Genomic DNA, 23,706 nt, shown 5'->3' with positions numbered 1-23,706 from the left:
CCGGGGGCGGGGGGCGCGGGCTGGGGCGGCAGCCGGAGCGGCGGGGACGGGCCTGGCGCCGGCGGCGGCGGAGGGGGCGCCGCGGGCGGGCGATGTGAGCGCGGCGCTCTCGGCAGGTGAGGCGCGCCGGAGAGGGGGCAGCGGGCAGCAGGCGAGGCGCGGGCATAGCCGGCGGGGTCGGAGGCAGTCCCGGGCCGCTGTCCGGCTCGCTCTGGGCGCGGCGGGGCTGGAGCCTCCGAGCCTGGTCAGTCCGGCGGGTGGGCGGGTGGCGCGGGCTGGAGCCGAGGCCGGGCGGGGTCGGGAGGCCCCGGGCACCTGCTCCGGCCAGGCGCGCGCCCCCGACGGGCCAACCCTGCTTTGGTCCCCGGTGTCGGGACGCTGCTTGCGGTGCTGAGGGTCGCACTCAGCCAGCTGCCCCGGACTCCCCCAGCCTCCGCCCTGGCCGTCTCTGGATCTCCTGCTTCCGGGCTCATCGGACCCGGGGGGCGCTCCCGCTTTGTACCGGGAGGCCGGATGGTTAAGTCCCCTGGAGAGCCGTGCCGGGCCGTGGGGTCGGCCCTGCTGGTGGCTGCAACCGAGCCCCTGCCCCCATGCCACCGCTTTTCTCCAGGTAAACAGGCGACGGCGCGTCGTGCTTGGCCCTGGACGTCTCCATGGTCACTCTTGCCCTCGGAAGGTCCTGCCATTACGGAGGGCTGGGCTGGCCTTGGGGGTGTCTACAGTGTCCTTCTAAGCTAGGCGGCTTGTGCCTTGGGGCGTCAGCAGTCTGCGAGTCTCAGGCTTGAGGTTTTAGCAAGCCTCTTCCATGTTGGACCTCAGATTCCCACTTTGATCAGTGAGGGTATTTAAATGAGCTCTCTAGAGACGCTTCCAGTTCTGTCAGTCTATATATGTCTGAAATTGGAAGGGCTGTCCCTGGTTCAAGATACTGGGCAGTTTCACTGAAGAGTTTGCAGATCTGACTTTATAGCCACTTAATACACTTGGTTTCAGAAGTCTTTAAAATGAATCCAAGAAGCCTTTCTAAACCTTGCCTTATCGTAATTCATCCCTCGCTTTTGTTCCTGGCAGGAGTCAGTCACGTCCTGCAGAGTTTTTGCACGCACAAAATTTTTTGTTGTTTATATCTGCCCATTTTCCCTTTGTTCCCTAGTCAGGCCGTCTTTGCTTGACATCTGGATTATTGCAACAGCTTCTTAGCCCGTCTCAGACTTCAGAAGTACCCCCACCTCCCCCACCCTTCCTTTATGCTAATGCCAAACTTAATGTTGGAAGTCAAAAAAAGAGTTGCGTGCTTGCTTATTAAATGTCAAGACGCTGTTCCATGTGGTGGGGTAAAGTCGTGGAGGCACACTTACAGTCTCCAAGCAGCTTTACATCGGGTGCAAAGACTCTACCTGTGCAAAGGTGACTGATTTGATGAGAAAAGCCTGTGAGCTGTAGATTTAAGAGGGAGGAGGGATGGAGGTCACTGTAGGCCAAATGGTCAGGGAAGGCTTAGTGAGAGGGGTGGCATTTGAGCTGGCTGTTAAAGGATGAGTAGGACTCAAGCAGGAAAAGAAGAGTCAGGTCCAGTGATCCTATGGAGTTAATGAATAGACCAGTCTCCTTGTGGAGAAGGGTGCATATAGGAAGGGATAAGAGGAAAAGATTGTCTGGGCTGGTTCCTGAAAGAACTTGAGCACTAGGCCAAAGTTGAAACCATTCTGAAGTCAGTGGTGAGAGGCCAGAGACTAGAGGTCATGACCATTCGCAGGAGGGGCAGGGGAGGCTCAGGGCCGGGACATCAGCTAAAAGGCTATGGTATTTATACCACTTTCAGAGTCCTCTGCCTGCCACTTTGTGTCCAGTCAGTGCCCACCCCGTCTTTTCAAGGCTCTCCTTGGTTTGGCCCCTGGTCGCCTCCCTGGACCTTATTCACTGCTTCTCCTCCCTGTTTGTCGTCTATCTCCTGCAGAAGAGAGTTTGTGACTGCCTCTAGGCCCTTGCTCCTCTAGTTCCCCCTTCTGAAGTACCGGCCTCCTTTTTCTTCTCTGTGTAAATTCTCCATTTCACTTCCTTCAAGCCCCTGCTGAAGATATACTTCCTCCAGAGGGTGTTCCCTGACCGCCCTACCCCCATCCATGCCTTTGTGGCACTCAGAATCTAAAGCACAGGACTCAGCGCTTGTTCCTTGGTTATTGAGCTTGCTCTTGTCCCAGTTGGAAGGGGCGTTTTTGGAGGGCGTTTTGTCTTAATACTTATCTAATATTGTAGCTGTACTTTTGTAACAGGTATGTAAACACTTAATGGTTTTTGATGGTAAATGACTTATAAACATTTTTTTGAACCCTCTCTTTTTAAAGGAGACTCTTTTATTATCAGTTTTTTCTGTCATATGTCATTGATGTCTAGTACTGTTTAAGGCTGGTGTTTTCAGCTTTCCTTTTTTGAGTGCAGATAACGTGAAACGAATCTTCGCAACATTAGAATATTTGCTCTTGATTATGGAAAAGAAAAAGTCATGTAATTCTTCAGTGGGAGGTTGTGGGGAAAGAACATGAGCTTGGGCATCGGGTCTGGATCTGAATCCCAGCAGGGCTCCTTACTAGCCGTGTGAGCTTGGACCATTTATATAATGTCTTTGACTCTCTTGTTTTCTCATTTGTAGTGTGGGGATAGTAAAAGCCATTTCCTAAGGTTCTGTGGATTTTGAAATGAAGAAGAAAAGTATGTGAAGGAGGTGGCAAAGTTTATAGCACTTGGTAACCTCTTAGTAAGTTTTCATCATCGTCATTATTATTGTGAGGTGTAAATGTGTCAAGGTGGGGACATGCCAGGTTGCTGAACCTCGGTGTGTCTACTGAGCTCTGGGTTTCTGCGTGTCTCTGGATCCTCAGTCCACCTTCCAGCTGAAGCAGTTGTCAGAAATGTCTGTATCACGAGTCTGGAGTGCATCATTATGTTTTATTCCCATTAATTTTCATCTTTCTCAAGTGTGAATTCTGCTTCATGTTTTTCAGACTTCTTGATCGTGTCCATTTAATGTTTTGTAGCTGACAAACTGCTGAATTTAGCTTAGTGAAGCTCACCAACTGAAGTCAGTTTAATTTCTAATGGTTATTTTCTGGTTGTATTGATGGCATGGAAAACCTCATGGAAGAAAGCAATTCAAGGTGAACTTTTCTAATCCTTTCAGCATAAGAGGTTCGGACTTAATCTATTTTCCAGGTCCAGTGCCCCTTGACATGCCAGCAGTGTGCAGATAAGATGCAACTCTTTGACTTGATTGGGCTCTTTGCCCCAAGAAAGCATAGTTATTTGTTTTCCTTTTCTAATTTTATGTATTTGGCTGCATCAGGTCTTAATTGTGGCATGGGGATCTTCGTTGCGGAGCTCGGGCTTCTCTCTAGTTGTGACGAGGTCTGTAGAGCTCAGGTTCGGTATTTGCCGTGCGTGGGCTTAGTTGCCCTGCAGCATGTGGGATTTTCCTGGACCAGGGATCGAACCCACATTTCACAGCATTGCAAGGCGTATTCTTAACCACTGGACCACTTAACCACAGGGAAGTTCCTTATTTATTCCTTGAACTGAAATTTATTCCTTTAGCTTTCTATTTCATGATAGGATTTTAAACATCTAATTGCCCACTTCATAGAAGTAAAAAGAATGGACTTTATGCAGAGAAATGGCTGCAAAGTACAAGAAATTGTAGCCCCTTAATTATTACTGTGTTGGTGTAATGGTGTAATGATACACCCTTAAGTGAGAATTTTTTTTTTCCCCACTCAAAGGTGATCAGTAAGGCTCTAGCACCAATAAAACCCCTAATTCTCACCACTGTGCCTGGATTAAAGTCTTACTCTTATAGGAGGGAAGAATCCTGGTTTTGGAGACTGTCAAATCTAGGTTCAAATCTTGGCTCAGCCATTAGTGAGTTGGGATGAACTGGGAGAGGGTCTTAGTTTCTCTGAGTGTTTTTCCGTCTGTAGAATGGGTGCAGCTGCAGTGTCTGTCTCATGGTGTTGTCATGAAGATTCAGTGAGCAAATAGAGCTCATTTAGCGTAAAGTACACAGGTGGAGCTCAGTAACTGCTATTGCCAGTCAGGTTAAAGAATGCATTCCTACCCTGCTTGGAAAGCTCAGAAGAAGCTTCTGATGTTTTGTACTGACTGAAAGACAATCCCCACTGTCAAACCACACTGCGCTCTCAGAATTAGTGTAGCTGAGCAGACTTGGAGAATGTTAGCGCCTTGGTAGGAAATCTCACAGTTTGGATAAAAATGTTCTTTCAGGCTCACATGAATTAATGCAGTAAGAACTCTAGACTTGTTTTCTTTTAAATTAGGATGAGTGCTTCATGAATATCCATCACGGAATGCCATTTTATTTATTTTTTTTTCTTGCGTTGGGTTTCAGCAGCACCACAATGTTTCAGGCAGGCCTGGTGTTTTTCGGCTGCTACTTTCTGAAGGATTAGATTGTAATTCATGACAGCTCAATTTTAGTTTTGACCTAGACCCAGGCAGAAATACCTAGCAAAGTTATTTTTATAGCGTTGTTACTGCCGTTTCCACGCCTGTTGTCCCCAGTGCTCCCATCTGCAGTCTTTTTAATGACTTTTTGTTTAAGAATGAAAACTAGGGATCTTCAGGGTCTTCAGTGCCTGATGAAGTCTAGCGTGAGTTGTGTCTCCAGTATCAGCAAGTGACTGAAGCCAGCAGGTGCGAATCTGGGTTTGGAATCATGAGCATCTTGATGCAGAATAATGGGTGCCTCCTGGTGCCTTAAACAACTTCCAGATTTGTAACCTTGCTTTCCTTTCTTGGAAGTGTCACCGGGTATTTTTAAACGAAGTGAAGCAAATGAGAGTGTTTATGGGTTAGATGGGAGTGAACTACCTTGCTAGATTTTTCCTGCTGGTGAGATGATCCTACATCTCTTGGGTGTTCAGCAGGAAAAGTTGAAAGCTGAGCCACTAGCTTGGTTGGGGTTGCTGAGGGCCTCTCTCTGCTAGACTCTGGGCACACAGTCGCTGCCCGCAGCGAGCTCACCCGTGGGGGCGTGCACTCAGCAGCACAGCCGGCTCAGGAATCAGCACACCTCAGTTGCTTAGGTTTTACACTCGTACTTTTGCTCAGTTGTCATTATGGGGAAACAGTGCCTGGACTTGACCCAGGGATTTTGTTGAGGGGATTTCAAGACTCCTACGGGTACTTTGCCCAGGTGGTGTGCGAGTGTCTTTTCTCATCTTTAGGCTCTCTTTGGAATGGGTTAGCACTGTGGGAAGAGGGCCCTCGTCTAGGTTCTGGTTTTCATTGCTCAGTTTCCTTGAAGTGAAGTGAAGTCGCTCAGTCGTGTCTGACTCTTCGCAACCCCATGGACTGTAGCCTCCCAGGCTCCTCCCTCCATGAGATTCTCCAGGCAAGAGTACTGGAGTGGGGTGCCAGTTCCTTCTCCAGGGGATCTTCCCGACCCAGGGGTCAAACCCAGGTCTCCCGCATTCCAGGCAGACACTTTAACCTCTGAGCCACTAGGGAAGCCCTTACAGCTTAACAAAAGTCATGGCGCAGAATTGTGCTAGTTCAGTGAAACGGTGTGTTGAAGGGAGGACTAGACGTGGATGTTTCCTGTTTCATGAGATTCCGTGTTACAGTAGGAGCATATCTGTTCTCAGCTGTCTTGTCTGTTTTCTCTCTCTGAGTAACCACATGTTAGCACATGGGTCCTTGGCTACTACAGTTTTTGTTTACTCCCAAATGGTTTATTGGCCAACTCGGTTCAGTTGCCCAGAGGGCAGCCTAAAGGCAGCTTGTCTGAGGTGGAGCTAACTTGCCTTCCGAAGTGGATAGCGTACCTCAGTCTCCAAGTCCTATTGAGTCCTTCTTTGGACTCGTGTTCAAATTGGCAGCCACCAGGATCCAGTTTGAGATTTCCAGTCTGGTATTCAAGGACGTCCACGTTCCCACCGTGGCATTCCTCTTTTCCTGGTCACTCCTTGTACCTGGGGCCTGCCTGGCCACTGCCCTAGACACCGTACATTTTCGCCCCGCTGTTCTTTGATTCTCCCAGACTTCTGCCTGGAGTCTTCTTCCTGTTCCATTTGAAATGCAAAGTCCTGTTCAAATATTGCTTCCGCCATGAAGTTTTTCTTTGTTCTGTTGGATTAAAGATTTGATCAAAAGTAATCAGTCTTGTCATTGCTCTCTCAGTTCTTTGTTTCCGCCTCTGTAATTGTCTGCTTGATACAGTAATTATCCATCTGCAGCCTATCTTTCTCTAGATTCTTTGGTTTTAAAAATTGCATCTTTTTGGGTAGAATCCTATAACATAGCTTAAAAAAACTTTTAGTGAGACTAATACAGCTATATGATAAAAAATTCAAAGAAGTATAAAAGTCTGTTCCCCTTTCTTCTTCCCAGTCTCTAGTCCTCATTCCCAAAAGTCACCAACACCAGTGGTTTCATGCGATTCCTTCCAAAATCGCTACAACAGCACATACTTGTTCTTTTGAGAAAAGTATGTGAAGGAAATCAGATATGTACAGACATATTTTTTTATATCTTGTTGTTCAGTTGCTCAGTCGTGTCTAATTCTTTGCGACCCCCATGGACTGCAGCACGCCAGGCTTCCCTGTCCTTCACCATCTCCCAGAGTTCGCTCAAACTCATGTCCATTGAATCGGTGATGCCATCCAGCGGTCTCATTCTCTGTCATCCCCTTCTCCTCCTGCCTTCAATCTTTCCCAGTGTCAGGGTCTTTTCCGAGGAGTCGGCTCTTTGCATCCGGTAGCCTAAGTATTGGAACTTCAGCTTCAGGATCAGTTCCTCCAAGGAATATTCAGGGTTGATTTCCTTTAGGATTGACTGGTTTGATCTCCTTGCAAAGGGACTCTCGAGAGTCTTCTCCAGCACCACAGTTGGAAAGCATCCATCCTTCGGTGCTCAGCCTTCTTTATGATCCAACTCCCACATCCACTGTTCTGGCTAAATATTAGAACTCCTTTTCAGGTCGAAGGATACAAATCTGTCTCCTCCTTTTTTTTTTCTTCTGGCATGTGGGATCTTCCCCAACCAAGGATCGAACCCATGCTGCCTGTAGTGAGAGCAAGCAGTCTTAACCACTGAACCTCCAGGGAGGTCTTGTCTATTCTTAATATCTGGGTAGTGTTTCATTGTTGATTGGGTTTTTGTTTTTTTGAACCAGTCTTCTCTCCATGAATTTTGAGCTCATTTCCCCTCTCCTTTTTTTTTGCTATAGTGAATAAAAATGCTCAGCAGACATCCTTGTTTCATATATCCTAATATGCTATTGTAAGAACTGTGTATTTGTAGGCTTAATTCTTAGTGGTTAATTGTGGACCCTAGTAAATGCTTCTTACATCTTGATCTATGTTACCAGATTATCCCTAAGGATTACACCTGCACACTTCTTTAAAATTAATTTTTATTGGAGTATAGTTGTCACACATTTAAAAATGTGTGCAGGTCTGATGGGCTAGGAATGGTATGTCATTTTTTCTTTTTGTAATTCACATTTCTTGATCATGAATAAAGCTAAATATCTTTTCATATGTTTTTTGATCACCTTTTCTCTGAACTGTTCATATCTTTTGCCCCTTCTTCTGTAGGATTATCTGTGTGAGCCCAAATCTGTTTGAGTTATAATATAAATTAAGGAATTTGGAAAGTAGCCCTTTGTCAAAGGTGCATGTACTTTCCCTCAAAACGTCATTTATCTTTTGGTTTTGATGGGGAGTGGGGGTTATCATATGTTTCTGTGTTGTCAGATGTATTTGTGCTTGTCTTTGTTGCTTCTGGGATTTATGTCATGCTTGCAAAGGCCCCTATGTCTTTATTATAAATAAACTCACCCATGCTTTTCATTTAGTTATTTTTTGGTGGTAGTCTCATCTTTAAAAAAATAGTGTCATACTGGGGGCGGTGGGGAGGGGAGGGGAAAGGATAGTTACGGCGTTTGGGCTGGACATGTACACACTGCAGTATTTAAAATGGATAACCAACAGGGACCTACTGCATAGCACAGGGAACTCTGCTCAGTGTTATGCGGCAGCCTGGATGGGAGGGGAGTTTGGGGGAGAATGGATACATGCGTATGTATGACTGAGTCCCTTTGCTGTTCACCTGAAACTTACAACATTGAATTGGCTGCACCCCAATACGAAATAAGTTTTAAAAAATGTTGTCATAAGACTGTAATGACATTAAATGGAACTAATAGGGCCCTTCTTACGTGCCCTGCTGCTGCTAAGTCACTTCAGTCGTGTCTGACTCTGTGCAACCCCATAGACGGCAGCCCACCAGGCTCCCCCATCCCTGGGATTCTCCAGGCGAGAACACTGGAGTGGGTTACCATTTCCTTCTCCAGTGCATGAAATTGAAAAGTGAAAGTGAAGTCGCTCAGTGCTAGTGGTTTCTAAGAAATGGGTAAGGATGCAGTACCTTTGAAAACTTGGGGAGCTGTATTTTCCATGAATCAGGCATTTTATGTGAGCCTGTCGTGATCACAGAGAAGCGCGCTCATGGCCCTTTCGCCTCATTCGCTCACACTCAGTGGATGGAGCAGGCTGCGGGGAAGAGCAGAGTGGTGATGAGCGGGTGTCTGTCCACCCTTCCCAGGGTCAGCTGTGTCTATTAGATTATGGTCAGACAGTTTCTCTGTCTTTGCAAAGTGGCTTTTTTTAAAGCTCCTTCAGGTAAAATGTGTGTATTCCTAGTGAGCTTTGGGCTCTTGATTGGGGGTATCATTCCCTTGTTTGTAACATTTCAGAACAGCCTCTTGTCCTGATGCCTGGGTGTGGTCATATGTTCCTTTTTTGGGTGGGAGCTCGAAAAGATTTCAGGCAGCTTTACTCGCTAAGCCTTGTTGTCATATGGTCTTGCATCAGATTTTTGTTTTCTTTTCAAAGCGTGCGTGCACATTTATTTCTAGGATCCCTCTCCTTCACCTTTTACTTCAAGCCGGTCAGTCGGGTCTCCCTGGCTGACGTGTATGGTAATTGATGGGCCAGCACCTCTCCCCTGTGGCTTGTGCCCACACTGCCTCGCCGAGTGAGTGACCTCCCTTCTCTGGCTATCCAGTCTGTGCTAGCTCTCCAGCCTGTGGCCATGCTCTTCCGAGCCTGCTCTCTCTTGGCCCCGCGTGGTTCTGGCCTGCGCTGGCCTTGCTGCTTCCTCAGTGCTTTCAGAGCTGGCTTCCTCGCTACTTGGTCAGTCCTGGGTAGCCCCTCACACTCTGCTTCTGCTTTTCTTTTTTTAAGAATGTTTGTTTATTTGGCTGCCCCAGGTCTTAGTGGCAGCGCACAGGCCTCTCTAGTGGCGGAGAGCAGGCTCCAGAGCTTGTGGGCTCAGTAGCTCGTGGCTCTGGCTTGGCTGCCTGTGGCATGTGAGGTCTTAGCGCTCCAGCCACAATCAGACCTGCGTGCCCTGCATTGGAAGGCGGGTTTCTAACCACTGGACCACCAGGGAGTCCCTGCTCCTGCTTTTTAAACTCCACTCCCGGTGCTGCTTTGGATTCTCTTGAACTTGGGCTGAACTTGAGTCTTCTTGGCAGCATGTGCTGTCTGTGACTTTCACCCTGGAATACCAGAAGGACCGCTTACTTGAGCCCGAGATCCATGGGTTCTAATGAACAGAGGCTTTAGCATATAAAGATAGCTGTTTATTTAAAGCAGGTTAAAACCAGCCAGCGTGCAGGGCTCTGATGGGGAAGAGGGAGTAAACGCTGTGAGTGTGGAGGGCATAATATACCGCAGCTGGAGGGCCACCTGGGACTTGTTTTCTGCTCAGGGCCTTCCTTCTACGCGTGGCTTTGATCCAGAAAAGAGGGAGATTTTGATCTTGAAAGAGGGTGCTGTCGTAAATTCCTGGAACTAAGGCTGCTCACTCACAGGGTGTGTGCGCCTGTAAGTTTGGCGGGTGTTGCTGAAATGCACCCCTTGGGCTTCTCCACCCCCCTCCTCCTCACAGAGGAAGGGCTCAGAGCCCTGGGCAGCAGTGGGAGCATATTTGTCACTTGTCACTGTCCCTTTCTCTGGCCACCACCCTTGGGCAGGAGTGTGAGCTAGGTCAAGCTTTCTTTTCCTCCTGCCTTTTTCTTAACTCCCCTGCCTCCCTGAGTGGTCCTGCTGTTACCTTGGGCAAATCAAACAAGGATAAGGGATTATTGTGTAGGGGCTCTAGATGGCCAGACTTTGCAACAGTCCTGAAAAAGGTAGCCTCTTGGAGCCTCAGTTTCCTCACCTCTCAAGTGAGGGTGATAGTACCTGCCTTCTCACGCAAGGTCAAGGTGATTCAGAAAGGCCTTTAAAACTCACTCAGCTTGTATGGAGCGTTCCGTAAATGTTGGTTTTTGATAATGGTGGTAACGGGCTTTCCCAGGTATCGAGGGGAGGCTCAGAAGTGTGGTGGAAGATGGCAGGGATTCCCTTTTACAGTTGCCGAGGCTGGGGTGGGGGTGGTTGGACGGATGGCAAGGCTGCCCACATCCTTCCCAGAACCCACTGTTTGGACCAGTGATGGCAGAGTCTCCTCAGCTGGCTGTGGCAGGGGCTGTGTGCAGGGTGAGAGCTGCCTCCAGAGGTGTGAAAGGATTCCAGTGAAGGAAACTGGAGAGCAGAAAGGTTTGTGTGTCCATTAGTTGAATGAGAAGAAGAGGGTTATGAAGGAATAGAGGAGCTGACAATTTTGGACTTGCCAGCAGACCATTTTAACTAATATCCTCTTCAGGTATGTTTTAAAAAAGAAGTATTTCACATTCTTATCCAAAGTATAATTTTACAAACAAAAGCAAAATAAGTATTGTTAAAATAAGTGTTAATGGTATTGAAGAAAAATATCCAGTTTATATATACTTGTTTTTTAATTAAAATATAGCAACATAAATATCTAATTGGGGGTGGTTTTGTCATGTATGGATGTGAGAGTTGGACTATGAAGAAAGCTGAGCGCCGAAGAATTGATGCTTTTGAACTGTGTTGTTGAGAGTCTTGAGAGTCCCTTGGACTGCAAGGAGATCCAACTAGTTAATCCTAAAGGAAATCAGTCCTAAATATTCAGGACTGATGGAAAGACTGATGCTGAAGCTGAAATTCCAATACTTTGGCCAACTGATGCAAAGAACCAACTCGTTGGAAAAGACCCTGATCCTGGGAAAGATTGAAGGTGGGAGGAGAAGGGGACCACAGAGGATGAGATGGTTGGATGGCATCACTGACTCAATGGGCATGAGTTTGAGTAGGCTCTGGGAGTTGGTGATGGACCAGGAGGCCTAGTGTGCTGCAGTCCATGGGGTCGCAAAGAGTCAGACACAACTGAGTGACCGAATTGTAATGGGACAGAAAGAGCTGTGATAAATCTGCTGAGTGAAAGAATACTGATTCTGATGTATTTGGTGAGTGAAATAATCAAATTCATTATTGTTTTCTGTAGCAGCTGCCAACTTAGTCTAAATGAAAAAGCAATATAAATCACTTCTCTGCATTATCAAAAATGAATTCCATTCCCCTATCTCTTGGAGTCGGGAGGAATCTGCAGTAAGCCTGTAACAAACTACAAGGCTGGGACTCTTATTTATATTTGAATTCCCTTTGGTTATGTGCATGTAGAAGATTGAAATTGAATATTTCCTATAAATGTAGAAAAATAATTTAAATTCCCAGTCAGTATGCCATTTAGTGATGGCAATTAAATCTAATACTTGCAGCATGTTTGACAGAAGGCTAATTTTCTTAATTTGCAAAGAACTCTGACAATTCAATGAAAGAGTCAGATATGGGCAAAGGAGATGAGTAGGCAGCTGAAAGACAAACAGACAAATTGCCATTGAACACCAGAATAGATGACCTACCTCATTTATAATTAAGTCACAGCACAACGAGATACCACTTGTAACCTGTCAGTGTGGCAAAAGTGAGAAAGTTTGATACTCATTGTTGGCAGTTAGGAGGGGTACAAGCTTTTCATGTGCTGTTGGTGAAAGGACAGTTGCTGCTACCTCTTGGGAGATGAGTTGGCATTATCGATGGATGTGAAACTAACACAGCAGTCCCTCTGCTAGGAGGAAATGCTGTGACCGTTTGAATGGTGTCCTGCTTTTGGCATCACCTGGGGACCGGCTGAGCACGCGGAGACACAGCTCTCCATGGAATCCGAAGGAGTCCGAAGAGAGGATGAAGTAGAACTTGCGCTGCCGTGGAAGGATTTTAAGGAGTATTAGATCCTTTGTTTTCGGCTGCGTTGGGTCTTCGTTGTGGCGCCGTGGCCTTTTTCCTGTTGCTGAGCACGGGCTCCAGGGCACTCGGGCTCAGTAGTTGTGGTGTGTGGGCTTCGGTGATCCTGTAGCACGTAGGACCTCAGTTCCCCAATCGGGGATCGAACCCGCATCCCCTGCATTGGAGGGCAGATTCTTAACCACTGGACCACCAGGGTAGCCCCTTAAACACATTGTTAAAAAGCAGCGTACAGGACAGTTTATGATGACATGTGTTTATAGTTTTCTCTGAAAGAACACCCACAAACGCTGCCCAGTGATTATCTTTGGAAGAAGAGACCTGAGGAGAATGAAGATACCCACTTTATATTTTTCTGTCCTATAGTTTGAAGTTTGACCATATGCGTATATGTTATTTTAAAGATAAAATTAAACGGTGGTCTAACTTAGGTGTGGGCCCGCGGTCATTCCATTCACAGGAGAGGTCCAGACCCGCGAGGAACCAGTGATTAGCCCATGCTGGGAAATGGCTAATACAGAGGATGCAGAGGAGTATGGAGGGTTCTGCTTGAATCTGATGTCTCTCTAAGAGGTTCTGACTTCCTTTACTTCCGGACCGCTGGACCTGATAAGTCAGGCCTGGGTGTAGACTTGTGATCAGTTACGCCTTTGCTCCCTTTAACCTGGTAATGTGACCAGGACTTAAATTCCCGGTAATTTCCTTGTGTGTCAGTCTCTGAGAATCTTCTCCCTCGAGTGTCGGCTTGTTAGCAGCTGGAGGCTAGACTCTCTGAATCTCATTGTCACAGCCGAAAGGAGGTGTCAATGTCAAGGAGAGGAGAGTGGAGCACTTCCTTTCTCATTTTGCAGAAAAATGGAATTCCTCTCTTAGGTGTTAATCGTGGTCTTCTCATTTTTCTCTTCAGTGATTTTCTTTCAAGTGCAGTTCTCTGCTTTCTGAGAAGAAGATAAAAAGCCACATGGAGGAAGAAGCCTCATTGTGGAACTGTTTTCAGTTTTACACTATTTCAGAAATGCTTTTTTGTTTTCCTTTTTCTACTGTTTTTTTGCCCAGGACGCTGTCCCTTTTAAAAACCTGAACCCACCTTCCTTTTGCCCTTTAATTCCAAAAGTCACTGTTTACACACCCTTGTGTGTCCTGAAAACACTGTAATGAATAGGTAACATTTGACCACTTGGCAGGTGCCAGGCAGTGGGTGTGTTTCTAGAAGGCAGTCTGGTGTAGTTATGAGCCTGACCTCTGGCTCCAAACTAAGTTCATCCATTAGCACTGGGACCTTTGGCAAGTGTCTTAACTTCTTTTCTTCAGTTTTTCATCTATAAAATGGCAACGTAGTATTCCCCTCAGATTGATAAGAGAAGTTAACATATGTAAGATGTTTAGCACGAGATAGGCACTTATACCTAAGCTATTATACTCATTCATTGCATGAATTTCCTTCATTCAATTTTACATCAGTTGTGTTGGTTAATAGTTCTTCCACAAGCTTTTCATACAGAGATCAAAGTTAACTGATTTGTCTCCTGCTGCTAAGTCGCTTCAGTCGTGTCCGACTCTGTGCGACCCCATAGATGGCAGCCCACCAGGCTCCCCTGTCCCTGGGATTCTCCAGGCAAGAACACTGGAGTGGATTGCTATTTCCTTTTCCAATGCATGAAAGAGAAAAGTGAAAGTGAAGTCTCTCAGACGTGTTTGACTCTTCACGACCCCATGGACTGCAGCCTACCAGGCTCCTCCGTCCATAGATTTTCCAGGCAAAAACAGATTTTTCTAAGGCCACGTAATTATTTAAACGTTCATTGTTGTTATTCTTATTAGAAAGTAGCACAGCCAGGATTCATAGACAAGTCTAATTTCAAAACCAGTTCTCCTTGTTACACCATCCTGTCCCCTAGATAAAGTCTCAGTAGCTAATAACACTGATTGCCATGTGCCAGGCATCCATTGTACAGATTGCTTCCAACCCATGAGGCAAAGACTATTACCATTAAAAAACAAAACAAAACAAAACTGAGACTTGGAAAAGTTGTAAAGTACCTTGCCCAAGGTTTTATAAATGGAAATCCAGCATCATTTGAATCCACATCTGAATTCAAATTCTTCCAATGAATATATTATGATCTTATTTTTTTAAAACAAGATGAAGTGCCTTAAATTTTTTTTTTAATGTTACCTGTTTTAAATAAGTAATATATCCACATGGCTCAGAAATTTTAAGAGTCTAAAATGAGTCACTGAAAGCTAATGGGTCTTTCAGCTACTCAGTTATTTCCCCCTCCCAATAGGCTGTTTGTTTTTGTGCATCATTCCAGAAATATTGTGCTCGTATCTGTATATGTTGACACAGATATATGTGTTTTCACTTTGCTTTGTACAAATAGAGTATCATATATACTGCTCTGCATCTGATTTTTTCATTCAGCAACATATTATAGTGATTGTTTCATAACAGTATGAAAAGAGCTTCCTTTTTTTTTTTTTTGGTTGTAGAGTAGTCTTTAGTATGGACATATCATAGTTTATTAGTCAGGCTCCTCTTGATTAGAATTTAGTTTGTTTCCAGTCGTTTATCATGAACTATGCTGTAATAAATTCTGAGAGCTAAAATTGCTCAGTCATGGGGTATCATTTGTAATTTTGCTGGATACTATTGAAATGCCCTTCATAGTGTTTGTACCATTTTATATTCCAGTGTCTGTCAAATTATCATCTAGTTGGGATTTTAATGTATATATGTGTATGTATATATATATGTCATTCCAAGAAATGCAAAATGTAAATGTTTTGTATATATTCTTCAATATTATCTATGTTTATTTAATATTTATAAATACATACTTTTAGAAGTATCTTTATATTCTGTGATCACCTGATTTTTCTAACAGCTTTATCAAGGTATAACTTACATATAAAAACGCCCATCTTAAGTATACAGTTCAGTGACTTTTTTAGTAAACTTAAAAAGTTGTCAGACTATCATCATAATTCAGTTTTAGACCATTTCCATCACCCGTAAAAATCCTTCCTGTTCATTTGCAGTTGATCTGATTTTTTGCTGTGTGACTATATTTATTCAGCACGTTTTTACTGGGTACTCACCATGTGCCAGGCAGTTATCTGGCAGATGGTTAATATAACAGATAAAAATTCCTACCCTCATAGTACTTGTATTTTGTGGAACTCTGAATTCTTCTTTAACATCATTTTAGTAGTAACTTGGTATCTGGTATATAGGTGTGTCGCACTTTAATAATCCCCTTATTGTTGAACGTTTATTCAGGTTGTTTCCATTCTTTGCTTTGTAATTGAATGTAGTTATGAGTAAATTTTTATGTCTTTATTCATGACTTTTTTTGATGGTACAGAGTGCTAAGTGGAGAGAAATTCCCATTTTAAGGCATTTGTTTTATTTGCTTACCAGCGTATATGAGAGCATCTCTCTTCCTATAGTCACTGCCTACTGAGTTGTGCTTTTAAAAGCCTGGGCAGTTTGAGAAAGAAGAATTGTGTCTTGTGTTAATTTTTATATTTTGGCTTACTGATGAAGTTGTTAAGCATTTTATCCCCATGTTTAAAGGCTATTTTAAATTTTTTTTAAGCATCTGTTCATATTCTTTGCTCATTTTTCAGTTGTCCTGTTTGGCTGTTACTGATTTGTAAGAGTTTTATAATTCTCTGCCATGGATGTTGTATACTTTTGATAATTTATCTCTTTTTTATGATACAAATATATTTTTTAGATGTAAAGAAGTTTTTATTATACTTAAATAGTTAAATCTTCCTTTCTTGTGATATCTGTCTTTGTGTGCTCAGAAACGCCTTCTCAAAGTTATTTTTGAGTGTGTTGTGAAGAAGGGATCTGACTTTATTATTATTTATTCATATTATCCAAGCAGCTTCTACTTCCAGAAATCTTCCTCTGTCACTGACTGAAAACGGCCCCTGAAGGCCCACCCTGCCCATCTGATTTCTGCCTGCCTTGGCCGCCTCACGTGTTCTCTGCCCTTGCTCCTCGCCCTAGCTGTGCCGCAGTCCTCCAGCATTTCCTTCCTTCCCGACTCAGCCTCTCAGCCTTTGTGCATGTGACTCCCTGTCTGGAAGATTGGAACGTTTCCCTGCAGCACCCCCAATATCTGGCTAACTTTTACTCTTCCTTGAGGTCTCAGCTGAGGTATCACCCTTCTGTCCTCCATTATGAAAGATCTTACAGCTCTTACCACAGTTTACAACAAAAGAATTGAAGCTCACCTGGGTCCCTAGTGCCAAGCGTACTTTTATGCAGTGTATAAATACATACACTCAGTGTATATTTACAAAATGAATGAATTATAGCTTACTCATCCATTTCGACATCTGTGTGTTTGGCTGTAGTTTTCTTTTTCTATAATTTTTTCAGTATTTATTCTTCTAGATCTTTGTTGCCCAATATGGTAGCCACTGCCCACTTATGGCTATTGAGCATTTGAAATGTAGTTATTCCAAACTGAGATGTGCTATAAATATAAAATATACATCATGCTTCAACGACTTAGTATGACAGAAATGAAATTCCAAGAGTGTTGTGGAAATACCCATGTAACCTTGAGTAAGACCCTTCTCTTGTATCTCAGTTCCCTAATCAATAAAGTGGAAAAAAAAAAGACAGTGTAGAAACAAGAATATAAGATATCTCATGAATAACTTTCTAATGTTGATCTTAAAATGGTAATGTATTAGCTATATTGGGTTTTGAAAATGGTTTAAAGTTTATATTTTTACTTTTAAACAATGTTAACTGCTAGAAAACATTACACATGGCTTACAGTATATTTCTGTTGGACAGCAATGTTCTAGATGAATTTTAAAATCATTTTGTCAGATTTCTAATAAAATGCCCCATTAAACTGCATTATATTTATAAACTAACTTACAGGAAATGTGTTCATCTTCACAGTATCAAATCTTCCTGCCAGAAGCGTATGTGTGTCTTCTTGTATGTGTTTTTGTCTTATTTGAGTTAGAGTTTCCTTCTTGTAGATCCTATTTTTTTGTCTATCCCCCAAGTGTTCTCTAGTTTCTGTTACTGTTGTTGGTTGTATCTTGTCGTTAGCTTACCTAACCTGTTTTTTATGAATAATAATTTTTGGAATCCTCCTGTTATTAGATCCTGATTCTAACAGATTTTTTTCAAGCAGTTCTTTTTGTATTTTCTGTGTAAATGATCGTATCTCCCTTGAAAAGTAATTTCACCTCCTCTTTTCTAAAGGCTATATGTCTTAGTTTTCTCTTGTTGCTTTGCCTGGAACGTCAAGAACAATGTTAGGTAAAAGAAGTAGTGGGTAAACAACCTTCTAGCTTTGCAGGCATTAACGGGAATTCTACAAAAGCGTTTACCAGAATGTGTGCCCGGGAACACTGATTCTTTGGAATATTAATATGTGTACCTTGAGAGAAGAGCTTCATGGTTAAATAAGTTTGCAAACTGTTGGGTTGAATAGAATTCTTGTCCGTAGGACTTTGCAGATGGGTTATTATGCTAATATTTTTAAGTCCTAGGAAGTCGTGATGGTGAGCTTGGGGCTTATGTTCTACTAAATACATTTTGGGAAATGCAGATGTGTTTCCTTTTTCAAGGTGATGTTGCCATTGGTTTGCAGTAGACACTGTTTATTATATTAAGAAAATATTGTTCTGGCCTTACTAGCTTATTGAGTATTCTGTTCCCTACTTTGAAAGTAACTTAACTTTCCTTAACTTTCTAAAATGCATATTCAGTATAGAATTGATACGGCCATATGGTTTTTCACCTTTGACTTATTGAGATTGTAAGTTATATTTGTATACTTCATAATATATAGCCATCCTTGGAGAAGGAAATGGCAACTCACTCCAGTATTTTTGCCTGGAGAACTCCATGGACAAGGAGCCTGGCAGGCTGCAGTCCGTGGAGTCGCGAGACTCGGACACGACTTAGCGACTACAGAGAGCCATCCTTACACTTGATCATAATATATTAGTCCTTTAATGAGTTATTTTTGCTACTATTTCCTCTAGCATATTAAAGAAAGTCTGTTTAGTGAAGTCTCTTTACTGAGGTAAAGTTGACAGTCGCCTTTGTGCTGTTTGCCATTTCCTGGTAGCAGATACATGCCATATGAACAGAGATGCTTTACCTGTTTGCACATGCATCTAGTGTGAATGGCCTGAAGGTCATTTGTGCTTTAGCACTTCTGTTTCTTTTTCATTTAATCCTGCCAATTTTTGTTATCCTAAAAATATATTTATGCCACTCAGATTTCAGATTGATTTCAATCATAAATCTAGAATAAATAAGGGCACAGGATTCCTCTCTAAAATGTTTTAACAAATTCTGATGTGATTAAAAAATATTCTAATGTGATTTATCACACTGATGGATCTTTTTCTGAAGGAGTCTTAAATTTAGTTGCACATTGTCTTATCTTAAAATATAAAACTGTCTGTGTGATTAAATACTCTTCTATATTACTTTTTTGTTTTCTTTAGATTTGACTTATTGTTCCTTTTCTAAGCTCTTAAGTGATTTTATTTATTTTTATTCTTCAATGATAAAAGTGTTTTAAGGCATTGATATTGCCTGTTAAAATTTGTTATTTGAGAACCCGAGCATTTCATTGTGAAAAATTTCAAGCATACAGAAAAGTTGAATTTTATTATACAACAAACAACTGTATACTGAATCTAGATGCCACACTTGTTAACATTTTGCTCTGTTTGCTTTATCACATATCTGTCCATTTCTTTTTGGATGCATTGTCAACTAAGTTGGACATATAAATAAATTTCATTCCTAAACCCTTCTTACTGCAGATTTGATGTGAGTTTTCCTATTTTCTAAACAGCTGTATTCCTTATTGATTTTTCTCTTTGATTCAGTACTTATTCAGGAGGTGTTTAAATTTCTATTGATTGGGCTTTAAAAACAGAAATATAAATGTCAGATCTAATTTGGTTGTGGTCAGAGAATGCAGCCTGAGGTCTACACCTTCTGTAGTTTTGAGTAATCAGAGCTGTGGATTCTAGGCAGGGGGGTAGTTCATGTCTTAAGCACCAGCAGAGGATGATACACTCCTGGTATGCCCATCACTCTTGCTCCTACCCTCTAAAACCTCTTCACTGAAAGAGATCGAGCTTTGCTCTATGAATTACCGACCCCAAAGGAGATAAAGGTGTGTAGAGCCGAAGGGGGAAAAATGTACATCAAGACAGCAACTCAAATTCTAAACTAAAAAGGGCTTATGCTCCATTCAGTGTATCCGGTGTGCCATATACTTGAAAAACACCAGTTGAAAGTATGCACATAAAGCAGAACATTTAAAAAAAATGAATTTACTTATCTTTTACAGAGTACTCCAACTCCTCAAAGGTAGGTGAAATGGGAAAATATGTTTCTCAAAAGGATACCAAGTTCTCAATTAGAGCAAAGATGGCCCTACTATGTGTAACATGTTTTACTTCAATCAAGATGAAAGGCAGCTAAGACGGTAGGCTAACATCATTAAGTTATGTAGCTTTAGGTGAATTAAATGAGACATGAAGGACTGAAAAGTAAGAGGAAAATTGCTCAGGCATACCCCAAGATGTACAGTAGCTATAGTGATGGTGGTGGTGGTCTTCTTTGCACGGTTGTGTTTATATGGCTTGTACTTAAGTGAGGAGTCACTGGTGAATTATGAAACTCTCTCTCTCCTCAGATTACGCTTCATGTCAGTAGAAATGGACAGCAGCAGTTTTATTCAGTTTGATGTGCCCGAGTACAGCAGCACCGTCCTGAGCCAGCTAAACGAACTCCGCCTGCAAGGAAAACTATGTGACATCATTGTCCACATTCAGGGTCAACCATTCCGAGCCCACAAAGCCGTCCTCGCGGCCAGCTCCCCCTACTTCCGGGACCATTCAGCACTAAGTACCATGAGTGGCTTGTCAATATCAGTGATTAAAAACCCCAATGTGTTTGAACAGTTGCTTTCATTTTGTTACACTGGAAGAATGTCCTTGCAGCTGAAGGATGTTGTCAGTTTTCTGACAGCAGCTAGCTTTCTTCAGATGCAGTGTGTCATTGACAAGTGCACGCAGATCCTAGAGAGCATCCATTCAAAAATTAGTGTGGGAGGTGTGGACTCGGTGACCGTCGGTGCGGAAGAGACCCCGGAGAGCCGCAACGGAGTGAAAGACAGCAGCTTTTTTGCCAACCCGGTGGAGATCTCCCCGCCATACTGCTCTCAGGTACGGCAGCCCACCACAAGCAGCGATCTGCGGATGGAGACCACACCCAGCAAAGCTCTGCGCAGCAGCCGTTTACAGGAGGAAGGGCACTCGGACCGAGGGAGCAGTGGGAGCGTCTCCGAGTACGAGATCCAAATCGAGGGGGACCATGAGCAAGGGGACCTGCTGGGGAGGGAGAGCCAGATCACCGAGGTGAAAGTGAAGATGGAGAAGTCCGACCGGCCCAGCTGTTCTGACAGCTCGTCCCTGGGAGACGACGGGTACCACACCGAGATGGTTGATGGGGAGCAAGTCGTGGCCGTGAACGTGGGTTCCTATGGTTCTGTGCTCCAGCACGCCTATTCCTACTGCCAGGCAGCCTCGCAGCCGGCCGGTGGTGTATCTGAGGCGTTCGGAAGTTTGAGTAACTCCAGCCCCTCCAGATCCATGCTGAGCTGTTTCCGAGGAGGACGGGCCCGCCAAAAGCGGGCCCTGTCCGTCCACCTGCACAGTGATCTGCAGGGGCTGGTGCAGGGTTCCGACAGCGAGGCCGTGGTGAATAACCCGGGCTTCGAGAGCAGCCCCCGGGAGAGGAGCGCGCGAGGCCACTGGTACCCGTACAACGAGAGGCTGATCTGCATCTACTGCGGCAAGTCCTTCAACCAGAAGGGAAGTCTTGACAGGCACATGCGGCTCCACATGGGAATCACGCCCTTCGTGTGCAAGTTCTGCGGGAAGAAGTACACGCGGAAGGACCAGTTGGAGTACCACATCCGGGGCCATACCGACGACAAGCCGTTCCGCTGTGAGATCTGCGGGAAGTGCTTCCCTTTCCAAGGCACCCTCAACCAGCACCTGCGGAAAAACCACCCCGGCGTGGCGGAAGTCCGCAGTCGCATGGAATCCCCCGAGAGAACAGACGTGTATGCGGAACAGAAACTAGAAAACGATGCCTCGGCCTCAGAGATGGCCCTGGATTCCCGGATGGAAATTCACACGGTGTCCGATGCTCCTGATTAAGATGGTAAAAAAAAAAAAAAATAGTGCACCCACGCAAAGCACATTCATCAATGCCTATTTGTGATTTGCTTTGTTGTCATCTTTGGTTTTCCCAACCATCTGGAAATCTCTTGGTCTCTTGGCAGTTTTTCTAAGATTTCTGGAAGGAACACTCCATGGTGTTTATCCTTTCCCACCCCCATCCCTCCCTCCCCCAAGGAGCTCAAAGCATGAAGGGCAGTGTATCCAGGGAAAACAGGCTGACAGTATTCCTCTTTGGCCGAACTCTTCATCCAAAATCTGCCAGTGATTTAGCTATGCCAACTGGTCGACCCTCCGTCTCTGCCAAGAGGCTTACTCTCTAATTGTGTGCCCTGGCGCCAGTGCATTTCCATGGAGAGAGACTGGGATGCCGTCAGCTGATACAAATGGGTAACCTTTTCTAATTTAAAATTACTTTTAGGGGGTAGTTAGACAATTTATATATATATATAATAAAGCGATTATTATATATATAGTATATATACATTCTCAAATTTGATTTTATTCTGGTTGAGGTGAATGTAAGAGGAATATATAATTTAATACAATGTGAACAGGGCTTTGGACTCTGTCTCGTCCCTACCTAATATGTTAGGGTTTTGCCCCTTTATTTCCCTTATGAAAGAATGTTAATAGGTATTCATACATATGTTAATCATTGTGTCCAAAAGCAAGCAAAGCAAATCACAGTGTTCATAGCTCTGCTTCATAACAAACACAGAAACCAAATGCCATAAAACGTATTCAACTCTAGTTGGAAACCATTTGGAATTTTTGTTAGTTGTCCAGTTAGGTAAGCTGGATGACCCGTGGTGCTGACCTTTTTACATATTGTAGTGTTATATTAGCCAACCCCAAAGGAGCAGTGGTTTTCAATGTTTTTACTGGCCTCTGAATCTACCTTCATTCCGTACTGTAGAAACACACACACCAGGTAACTAAATCGAATCACTCTACCGTGAGTTAGTACTCGCAGTAAAGGAAAGGAATTTGTAGTTCTGTCTACAAAATTCTCCAAGCAGTGTTGTGGTTTTTTGTTTTTGTTTTTTTCTTTAAACCTTCTTTCTCTTTTCAAACAGCCAGTTCAGGTGCACAGCAACTTTTTCTACATGCAGTTCCCAGGGAAACTGCAGAACTTGGAATTTGTACTTTTTGTAAAGATATACTCTATGGGAATTGCAAGCAATATATCTATCTTGGTATTGTGTGTGCTGACAAGAGCCTTGTCGGCTCCCCCACTCTCAGTGTTTCCTGCTTAAAGAAACCAACAGTTAAAAAGCCCTCTGATTTACTCTGCGTGTCACCAAATCTCTGTGTGTCACCATTTTTTTGGTCACGTGGTGCTATTTTTTATGTTATGTATCTTTTAGGTCAGTATAGTTGTAGAAAATGTGAAATGTAATGGTAAAAGTGAATTACAATTTTTTTTTTCCTCTCCTGAGTTTATAGCTTGAAAAAAAGACCTCAAAAGCATGTGCTGGCAAACACATTACTGTATTTTAAAAAAAAAAAAAACAACTGAGTCCTATTTGGATAATGTTTTATTAGTGCTTGAGGAAATGTCTTGAGTTTTATATTTTGTTCACCCGTGTGCTTCTGGTATACAAAACAGGCTCTGTAAGATTGCTCTGGTACTATATACTCTAGCAGAGAGTAATGTGAGCAGTTTAGTGTTGAGTTTGTGCCATGGGCCGCTGGTAAGAGATCAGCACTCCAGACTCTTCTGCTTTGAGAACCTTGGCCCTTAAATTCACAACCAGTGTCTCCCTAGGAGAATAGCACAAACCCCCTAAGAGGAAAAAAAACCAAAAGTGAAACCTCAGAAGCAAGGAGTTAAAAGGAATACAGAAATAGATGTTTGCCGGTTTCCCATGCTTTTTTGGCTCTTAAAATACCAAGAATGGAGTTGGGGTGGGGGAGTGTTTGGGGATTTTTGTTTTGTTTTGTTTTTTGGTTCTGGGGGAAAAAAATCATTCAGGCCCTTGTGTGTGACCGCCCCCCTGGGGTGGTAGCTGTGCAGTAGCATCTCTTCAGCACAGGGGGGTCTGTGCACACGGCGTGAGCCACCACGCTCCACATCAGTGTTAGTACGTCCAGACACACGCGAGTCCTGCTGCTCGAGGAGCGGCTTCTGCTAACCGGGTATACAGTATGCCTTTTCCTGTCAGACTGCCTAAGTCCGGGGCCTGTTCTCTCCCTGAAGCACTTG

At 43.7% G+C, this 23,706-nt stretch overlaps 1 protein-coding gene across 1 annotated transcript; it reads left to right on the top strand.

Moving 5' to 3' along the window:
* The first annotated feature begins 2 nt into the window (after window positions 1–2).
* On the top strand, window positions 3–23,012 carry ZBTB34 (zinc finger and BTB domain containing 34). The gene is made up of 2 exons (XM_069582383.1): window positions 3–116; window positions 19,946–23,012. Exon 2 carries the CDS (start codon window positions 19,956–19,958, stop codon window positions 21,474–21,476), a length of 1,521 nt encoding a protein of 506 aa, XP_069438484.1. The 5' UTR covers window positions 3–116; window positions 19,946–19,955; the 3' UTR covers window positions 21,477–23,012.
* The last annotated feature ends 694 nt before the right edge of the window (window positions 23,013–23,706 follow it).

Source organism: Ovis canadensis, chromosome 3 (assembly GCF_042477335.2).
Source record: "Ovis canadensis isolate MfBH-ARS-UI-01 breed Bighorn chromosome 3, ARS-UI_OviCan_v2, whole genome shotgun sequence".
Classification (NCBI taxonomy): Eukaryota; Metazoa; Chordata; class Mammalia; order Artiodactyla; family Bovidae; genus Ovis; species Ovis canadensis.
Note: the sequence above shows the minus strand (reverse complement) of the source record. Positions and strands in the feature narration are given on the sequence as shown.